The sequence below is a fragment of the Cardiocondyla obscurior genome, linkage group LG03 (assembly GCF_019399895.1).
Source record: "Cardiocondyla obscurior isolate alpha-2009 linkage group LG03, Cobs3.1, whole genome shotgun sequence".
NCBI lineage: Eukaryota > Metazoa > Arthropoda > Insecta > Hymenoptera > Formicidae > Cardiocondyla > Cardiocondyla obscurior.
The window spans coordinates 1,050,231-1,059,427 of record NC_091866.1 but is presented as its reverse complement, the minus strand read 5'-3'; the positions used below and the strand labels follow the sequence as shown (position 1 = coordinate 1,059,427).

Sequence of the window (9,197 nt, the reverse complement as noted above, 5' to 3'; positions counted from 1 at the left end):
AAAATTTTAAGTAAAAATACGCAAATAAAACTTTGTATTTAAGTTGGTGCAATCTTTTGACAAACAAAAAAACTATAAAATTATCAAGACGCACTTCCTCTTTTGTTGTACAATTTATCCGGATCAAAGCAATATATGAACATTTTACCAGACAAATAGCAAAAGATTGCAATATAAAATTAACGAATAATTTTAAAAATAATAATTCTCTTGAATCAATATAGAGTTTTGCTTTCAAAATTATTCGTTTACTGCCGCGTTTCGTCAATCCAGATCCAACATTTCTCCAGATGTAAAACTGTCTCTGCGATCGTCCTTCTGACTTCTATCAATGTGACCGTCGGGCGATAGGTCTTTGCCGACGAGGCGATTACCAAAACTCAAAAAATCCGAGCAGGGGCTGCCGGTCTGTAGAAGTTCGGAGAAACGTTTTCTTTTACGTCGCCCATATAATAATTATTTTCAAAAGTGTTTACTTGAAGCAAAAAGTTATCGCTGTCGTTATCCATCGGCGGTTGCCGGTGCAATCGTCTCGGCGACACGGTTGTGCACTGCTGCAAAGTGTTATCACAGAAGTCCATCATGTTTTCCTATGCGATCACATATTAAATAATTACATTGCTGTCCCAACCATACATTTAGCTTTTGTTTAAAAAATTCGTCGTTAGTTTCATTAAAATTTAAAAAGAGGAATATATAATTTACTTACAAATTTAGGTTTGTCGTCGAGAACTTTAACGACATCACCTCCCTCGGTCGTAGTAATAATACCAGTGCCTAACTTTTTACCAAGTATTTTTACCTCTTTCCTACATCCTTCGGCTGTAGAATCGGCAATATTAGATAAACATACGTTCTGCATAGACGCGTTCTTGAGAAACTGTTCGTAAGGACTGAGAAATCTTGATTCTTGATAATGTGGAACTATAAACTCATGATTATGATTCTTCGGTCCCAAAATCTTCACTTCGTTCAGACCAGGATACATTTTCGGTGGTGGCAAGCAAAACTTCTCATTGAAAGCCTGCAAAATTCATTGTGGAAATTTATCACGTAAAAATGTTTTCAATAAGTGTCGTTTACAAATGATCTTCAAATAATTATACTTTCAAATATTACTTGATATACCTTCATACACTGATTTCCGGAATCGTGCATTTTTATATCCGATTGGCCGAACGGTATTAAACCGGTATCACAATCGTCATCGAAAACCGAGGATAATTTCATCTTCGAGTCGTATTCGGAATGATGATCTTCCATCGGGGGGATACCGAGAATATTTAGATCTTCTGTAAAGCTCTGATTGGTCTTTAGGTACGGTAGCGTTTCGCCCAATAATGATAATGGTGGATGGTTCTTCATTAACAATGATGATAACGAGGATTGCGAACTGGTAGATAAGTTCGAAGGATGACCCAAAATGCTCGTTAGATCTTGTTGACTTGACGTCACTGTCATTGCTGGGATTGGCAACCATTGACAAAAGTTATCAATAGATGATTGCTTTAGAAATTCATATCTCGAGAGGCTTAGCATAGCTGTAATTTTATGCATATGTGTACTCTTCACATTAATCCGAATTTTGGAATTATTAGATACTTTAATTTTTAAAGAACTGAATTAAAATAAACTTTAACTTATATTCGAGAAAATGCAACAAATAGACAATAGATTTTTTTTCACACGTGCATTATTTCAATGTCGATATACTTACCATCGTCATGCCCGACAAGAGTATTATCGCTATCAATAGTTTTGGGACCCAAGAAATCGTCGATTTTAGTTTGAGAAAGAAATGCCATGTTATCCACGAAGCGATCGTCGAGATTTTTATTATCGAAAATTCTGTCTTTATCTTCGAGAATTTCGACGCCGTCTATTGACATACTGCTGGACTTCTGGCCAGATTCCAGCACCATAATCTGATTATCGTTGTCGCCGATGATGACGTCGCCGTTATTGCGTATGTTCACGAGATTGATAGCGTCCGCCTGTTCGCCGTCAAGAATCGTTACATCGTGGGAATTCTGCGTCATTAAGTCGCGGGCCTCACTGTTCGTCATAACCTAGAATCATAACGTGCGCGTAAGGGCATTGAACTGTTTAGAGCTTCGTCATGGTCAAAATAATTTATTACGATAAGACACCCTATGTGACACCACCGCAAAAATATAATTTCAAAAAATCTTAACATATTTTACAGTCACAGTAATTTATACAGTTACGAAAAAAAAAAAGTATGCAATTATAAACGTGTCATCACAATCTTAAAAATCAATATCACGCAAAATACAATTCAGATTAATCTTCCAATGAAAAATTCTTAAGATTTTAAGGCAAACGTCAATCATTCTAAATTTTAAAAATAAATTAGCTTTTTAAAGTTAAAAATGGTAATGATTTAATTAAGATTCTTGTATTTGGGATATATCGATATAAATGTTAAAATTAATCGCGTTTCTACCGACTAATTTGAAGAAGCGCCAAAGATAAATTCCAGCGAACGCTATATATTCCTATAAGAACGTTACACAGCACGTTTCGCAAACGCGGCAGCGCAGCAGTTCTCTAAATAGAGAACTCTATGTAAAGGAATGAAGGCGCCTGACATGAATACTTCGAATGTGTCGCGCGTACTGTAGGTCGAAAAGTCGATTGAAAAGACGTCGACGCCGTAATACTGGTTCTGCGTAAAGAAAAGTACGTCGTCTTTCCAAAGATAAAGATGTTGAAAAATGTTATGCCTTAGAGATAGCGTTTTTGCATTAAATTCTTGCCATATCGGCAAACATCTTCTCCTCGAATTTACTTAAATTTGTCGTAGCAATTATCGAACTCGCAGCACAATTATAGTCAGTTATGGATTATTTCACCTTAAATCTTTTCGAGCCCGCAAAAATATACCGCGATTTAATTAAACTTTAACGAAAGTTATTTTAAGTTACAACAAAGAATATTATTTTGTTCCCGAAACGTGATTATTACCGTCACGCTGTTACGAGCGCTAACACAGCTCCATATGCTGAATGTGGTAATCGTTTCTACATTACCTCGTAACGACCGTCCTCCGTGGCGCGAACAAACTGTATTCCACCTTGCGCAGCTAGTTCTAGTAACTCGTTACATTCGTCTATCGATGCAGTTGAGCTTAAGCCATTTTGTTGGTCTGGTTCGTTGTGATTGAACGCAGATGGAGAAAATTGCGAGTCCAACGCCGTCACAAGGTCATCTGACGACGATAGATTAAAAAAAGGCTTACATCTCTTTCTTTTTCTTCTTCTTCTCGCCTCACAAGGCTTACGAGAAAATTTACCTTGCTCTTGTTCCGCGCCGGGCGGCTCAATGACGAAGCTAGATCTGCCATCGGGTTCAATATTCTGTATCACAGTAGCAACTACCGGTACTTTCACCTGAACAGCTTTATTACCGTCAGCATCTGAAGTTTCGATAGGATTTGAAGTCATTTTTCCTGCTAATCGTAAATCTTCAGCAGTTGCAGGTGTAAGCATCTATAACAAAGTATACTTATTAAGCACAATTAAATACGAACTATATTAAGAAATTAACAAATTTCAGTATGACGTGCAAAGATTTTTTTTTAATATCACAAATAATTTTTATAATTACTTAACTTTTTTATTAAAAACTAAATAACCCAGATAATTTAGTATTGGTAACACGATTATACTTACGTGCTTATTGTTCACAGTATGTGAAATTTTAACAAGTACCGGTATACCTTTTATAGGTTTAAAAAGAGCGAAAGGAGTTTGGCCTTGGAGCAAAGCCATTTCCATCGCTTTCGTATCGATTTTGTTTATCACGATACTGTCCAATAAATCCGACTTTCATGAAATAAAATTCCAAAATTAATTACATAATCCATGTTTCGCTGTATTCGTCGTAAATTAAAAATATACTAACTGAGCTGAAATAATCTTTCTCTTTGCTCTCACTTGGTTGATTTCGATCGCCGTTATACAATTGAATAATTCTAACGTTTTTGCTGAAAATATATAATCACATATCACGTAAACTATTTATAATTAAATCAATTTTACAATGTGAGAAATCATAATTGAATCTAATTCCATTTTGATCATCTAAATTCTGCGGCAAATAAGCTAATTAAAAGAGATTTCTCCTGTAAGGGATTACTCCGTGAATTTATAACTAGCTGCCTTTGATTGATCTATTTTTACGATATTTTTAATTAAATGAGTTCGGAATTTACTGTTCACATTTTTTGGATATTCAATCGAGATGGCAGACAAATTCCAACGATTTTTTAATCGTTTTCACGTTTATTGCACCAATAATTGTACGTTAACGTTACAGCTACTTTCTGTCGTACCTTTTCCCAGTATTGGGTTCATTCATAGCGGGTTGTGCGTTACTCGTACTTCGATACTTAATACCGTGCTTGTACTCCTCGTGCGATCGCAGAGCAAACCTGCGCGGGAACTCCTTTCCGCAAACTCCACATGAATACTGCATCTTATCAACGTGTGCGTGCGCTTTCACCTTGTGACAGACCAAATTCGACATCTGATTGAAGCCTTTACCGCACAACTCGCACTTGTATGGTCGCTCGTTTGTGTGCGTAAATACATGATTTCTCAAATTGCCTGAAAATATTAATTAATTTCAGAATTTTTTTAATGCATTTAATCTCGATTTAGGTTAAAAAATATATTATAAAACTATTTATAAATTCAAAATGACAAAAGTTTCATGACAATCAAAAATTCTCTATAAAAGAATTAATACGATAATAGACTACATAGTTAGATATTTTTGCATGTTATACCTTTCTGATGAAATCCTTTACCACAGACATGACACTTGTGCGGCTTGTGCTCAGAGTGAGTTTTTCGATGAGAGATTAACGTAGAGACTCTGAAATACATATGATCTTAGAATCATGTGTAAGTACATTTTATAAATTAACGTTAAAAATATATTTTTTAGCTATCTTAAAATCATAGAAATAATATCTTACCTGTTAAATGTTTTCTTGCAAAATTCACACACATAGGGCCTGGCGTCGCTATGTATAGCTTTATGTTGACTCAACGTTGACAACTGTCGGAAAGCCTTGCCGCAAGCCTCGCATTTAAAGTTTCTTTCATCAGTATGAGTCGGCAAGTGTCTCATCAGAGTGTACTGATGGCGAAACTCTTTTGAACCTGATTCGAATATTAAACATTAAAGTTTCTTATAACGAAAACAAGCTGTCGGCCCTCTCTAGTTGACATTAAAAAGTAATTATTCGTTATGTTGTAAAATCGAATAAGAAATCTAAATCAAATTTTCAACGAAAAAAACAGATCTGCTATTTATATTTTTTACTTTGTATATTTAATTAGTTTTTTATTTTATTTCTTATTTTTCGGTATAGTTGATTCTCGATTATTAATGTTAATTAATTCAGAAATATAAGAATTATTATTTACATAAAATGTTCTTCGTTAATTAAATAAATTTGGTTGTTACTACAACGTGAAATGTTACGTACAAATGCCGCATTCCCAAATCTTGAGTGTCTTTCCGTCACGTTTTAAGTATTTTACAAAATGCAACCTGGACCGCGGATCATCCTTGTCGATATGTCGAGGTGTTGAGGACGAAGGTGCTTCAGTAACGGGATGTGAATATACAACTACATTCTTGTCCGGCGCACTAACACTTTGCTCGAAAATCTGAAAAGGTTGAATTTAACATTAAAATAAAATTCAAAAGAAAAAAGTCTACACAGTATTGTCATGAAACAGTTGTCTAAAGTTAAATCGCGCACGCAAGCGCTTAGTACAATTTCGAGGATTGCATTATACTGCGTAAAAGTACAGTTTCCAACAATACTCCCGCAATTATGCATCGCGATGTAGATAGGCAAATACCTGGAGCATAAAACTATAGAAACGACCGTATGCAAATGACATTCTTCAAAGTAAGAAGAAAGGGGCAAACTAGATAAACGGAGCTACGCCCGTCAGGCGAAATATTTCATATAAACTGCTGCCGTGTAACGATATGCACTCGCTCTTGGCAAACAACTTGCCGCGCTAATAGTTCGACAAATATTTAAGATACCTTACTTTGGCACGTACTTTGTACTTTAACGCGTCCTTGCCGACGAGTTTCGTGACGGCGCCGTCGATATTGATCACGGATTCGGAACCTATAGCTGCATCCAGATCCACACATTCTTCCTTAAAAGTCATTTCTTCTTTAATAGCCATTTGATTTGTGTATAAATGACTATTATTGATAAAATTATTGCCGTGACTGATTACTTGAGTCAGCTGATGATTGGCGACCGAATCTAAACCCAAAACACTTGCTAGTTCACCGTTTCTCTCTGGTCCTGAGTTCCCTTTTACGTAAACCTCATAAACGCTGTTGGCCGCCGTATTGGTTTCATAATTGAGAACAAAATTAGAACAAACGTGTCGTACGTTTTCTCTACAACAGGCATAACTAAAATTATTTTTCTGTACATACCAAAATTTCTTCGCAATATATTGATACCAGCATAAAGTAATTCACGCGTATGAACTTGCAAACTTGCGAATGTTATATAAGCCTACCTGATAACGTCGTCCGAAATGGGACGAGGGAATTGCATCTGTGAGTCGTCATATTGAGCTTCCCCTGCAATATTAAAAATAACATTGAACAAAATTGTTGCTTTATTTTGAAGATTATTATTTTAAAGATCACGGTAATATATTGTGCCGCTTGGATCCACAGTATTACTTTTCGATCTTTCAAAATATAACTTTGTTTATTTCGCAAGCATGCACTGTGTATTATTTTATGTATGCTCGAGTGCTCTTTCGGAACCATGATTTTCTATATTTTCAAGAATAAGTCCACATTAAAAAAAAAAAGAAAAAAGAAAAAAAACATTTTACGTAAAGCTTTTATTATTATCGTTACCATTATGTCTCACAAAAAGTGGATTTGTGTAGACGCAACCGATAAAATTTGCAATTCGACGAGGCAAAGTACAAATACCGCTAAGTTTTTTTGTTCCCGTGTCCACCGCAATGTCGATGTTTTCGTACTCGAGAAGAAATACGTTTGTGATATTATTGTTTGTGGAAAATTAATCGAAAACTTTCCGCTTTTGTTACCGTTCCGAAATTCCTCGGGGGAGAGAGAGAAAGAGAAAGGCGCGCTTGCTTGGCAACAGTCTAATCTGTGGATAGCATCTCAAGCGAGATAATGCGATACAGTCGCATCGGCAGAAACACATGCACGTAGGTCGTCTTACACGCAGTAATATTACATCATGTAAACATCTATTTCAAAGTTTCGTCGCGTTCATAAATAATGCATCAAGGTTCACGTATAAGGCATTAAGGCTAATTTTATGCGTTACATTTTGTGTAAACAATTTGCTAATAAATATATAAAATTACGCTACCAATAATTATTAAATTAAAATTGAAAATAATTACATAGCATCAAGCTTTTCAGGCAATATTAAAATTGTATATCTAAATGCATTTAAATATCTAAATATCGAGATATATTTCATAATTAACGTCTCGCTCTATATTATAATTTTTTATTAGAAAAATGCAATTTCTAATATAACATGCCGAATTAATTAATTATATTTTTTAACACATTCTATTAATTTCTTTTTTTCTTCTTCTATATTTTATTGTTACCAAGCGCCACTGCTTACGCGAATAGCAACACAATATTAGCCAAATAATATCACCGTGATAAAAATCGAGGCGTACCGTGAACAACATTCTAGAGGAAATATTAACTCCGAGAACCCAGAAGATCGAGACAGAAAATCGTCCCGCGAGCAAACCACGACGCCGAAATACGTTCACCTCTACAGCACGTTTACTTTCTTGCCGAATAATTTTTCCATAAATCGAGGATCGCGACGCGCGATCGATCTCGCCGAGATGTCACGTTGCATCGCGATTCAGGTCTCGGCTTGTTTTGTCTGGCGTCAAATAAACGAAAGCCGCCATTATCAGAGCTCATTTTTCATATGGTACAGACGGTGCCCGCACGGCGGATCCGGGACTTATTGTCGAGACGAGCTAGCGAAAATCGTGCAAGAAATCGTACTTACAGTTGTACCCCTGCAGCAAATTACCGTGCGACATTTCTGCGCCGACCGTCCTTCCTCCCGTAGATCAGTCTCAGCCGGCTAGCAGCTCCTGCCACCTTCAACGTCATTCGCGGTGACCTATAGCGAATTTCTTGAAAACAGGCAAAAGCACGCAACTCAAGCGCCGCCACGCGAACAATTCACGCGCTAAGATCCTGCATCTGCATGAACGTGACTTATCTCTTGCAACACATCTTCTTTTACGTTTCCACCGGAAGTAAAGAATCGTACGTATAATTAATTTGTAAATTCAATGCCTCAAGAAAAAACAATCTTTTTTTTTTTACGTAAATACTAAAAAAACGTATGAAGCTTGGGCGGGAAAAATCGAAACATCTCTGATGTTCGTAAAAAATTCTTTGATTTAATAGCAATTTAATAACGAGATAACGATCTAAAATTATTTAGTTACTCGTGTCAAATTTTTTTTTTTTTTTCTCGTCTTTCTTTTGCCGCGATGGAACGGTTGCATGTATTGCATTAATATGCCCGGAAACATCTCTACTCCATTCGATCGACGACGAACTAACGGAAATCATCTCCAGGCTGAAGAATTACTCTCCCTCCCCCCCTTTCCCTCTGCTTTCGAATTCCGGTCAGGTATGTCGGCGGCGGTGCTTTCCACCTACCGACATGGACTCCACTATACTTGCCCGACTCAATTATGACTTGCTACTTCTTGTTAGCCGCTGTTTAAGTTACTCCGGCCTTCCTTCCTGCCTGCCTTGCCTGTCTGGGTCCATATTCTAGTTAGCCGAGTCACCTGTCAGTCCCTCCCTCGCGGTGGCTAAGAGACGCGAGTTCTTTTTCACGTAGACATCTTCTTCAAGAGATTTCCGTAGGATTAAAAAAATATATACACGTTATTTGCGTTAAAAAGATTTAGTCTTTGAGAATATTTAATTTAATTACGTGTTTAATAAGCGTTTTTTTTTTTCGTACAAATGTTTAAATTAGCTAGGAAATTACGTTACCTGTTGCTCCCTACATCGGCATGCGAATTATTACTTTAATTTTTTCCCTTTTTTTCTACAAAGATTTAAACTCG

General features: G+C 36.3%; 1 protein-coding gene across 1 annotated transcript; it reads right to left on the bottom strand.

Annotated features, from left to right (window-relative positions):
• Positions 1-283: 283 nt before the first annotated feature.
• On the bottom strand, positions 284-8,144 carry LOC139113788 (uncharacterized). Its single transcript, XM_070675193.1, has 15 exons — positions 8,111-8,144; positions 6,594-6,657; positions 6,114-6,537; positions 5,522-5,705; positions 5,006-5,192; positions 4,814-4,902; positions 4,358-4,631; positions 3,928-4,009; positions 3,696-3,848; positions 3,317-3,512; positions 3,054-3,232; positions 1,718-2,069; positions 1,129-1,541; positions 710-1,024; positions 284-590 (listed from the first exon to the last, which is right to left on the bottom strand). The coding sequence occupies exons 1-15, from the start codon at positions 8,142-8,144 to the stop codon at positions 381-383; spliced, it is 3,156 nt and encodes a 1,051-aa protein (XP_070531294.1). The 3' UTR covers positions 284-380.
• Between the last annotated feature and the right edge of the window lie 1,053 nt (positions 8,145-9,197).

Coding starts and splice junctions, on each gene's coding strand:
- LOC139113788 (XM_070675193.1), bottom strand. CDS start 8,144: ATGTCGCACGGTAATTTGCTGCAGGGGTACAACT. Junction 6,538..6,593: donor ATTTCGGACGACGTTATCAG/GTAGGCTTATAT, acceptor AATTACTTTATG/CTGGTATCAATATATTGCGA. Junction 2,070..3,053: donor CGGAGGACGGTCGTTACGAG/GTAATGTAGAAA, acceptor TTATGATTCTAG/GTTATGACGAACAGTGAGGC.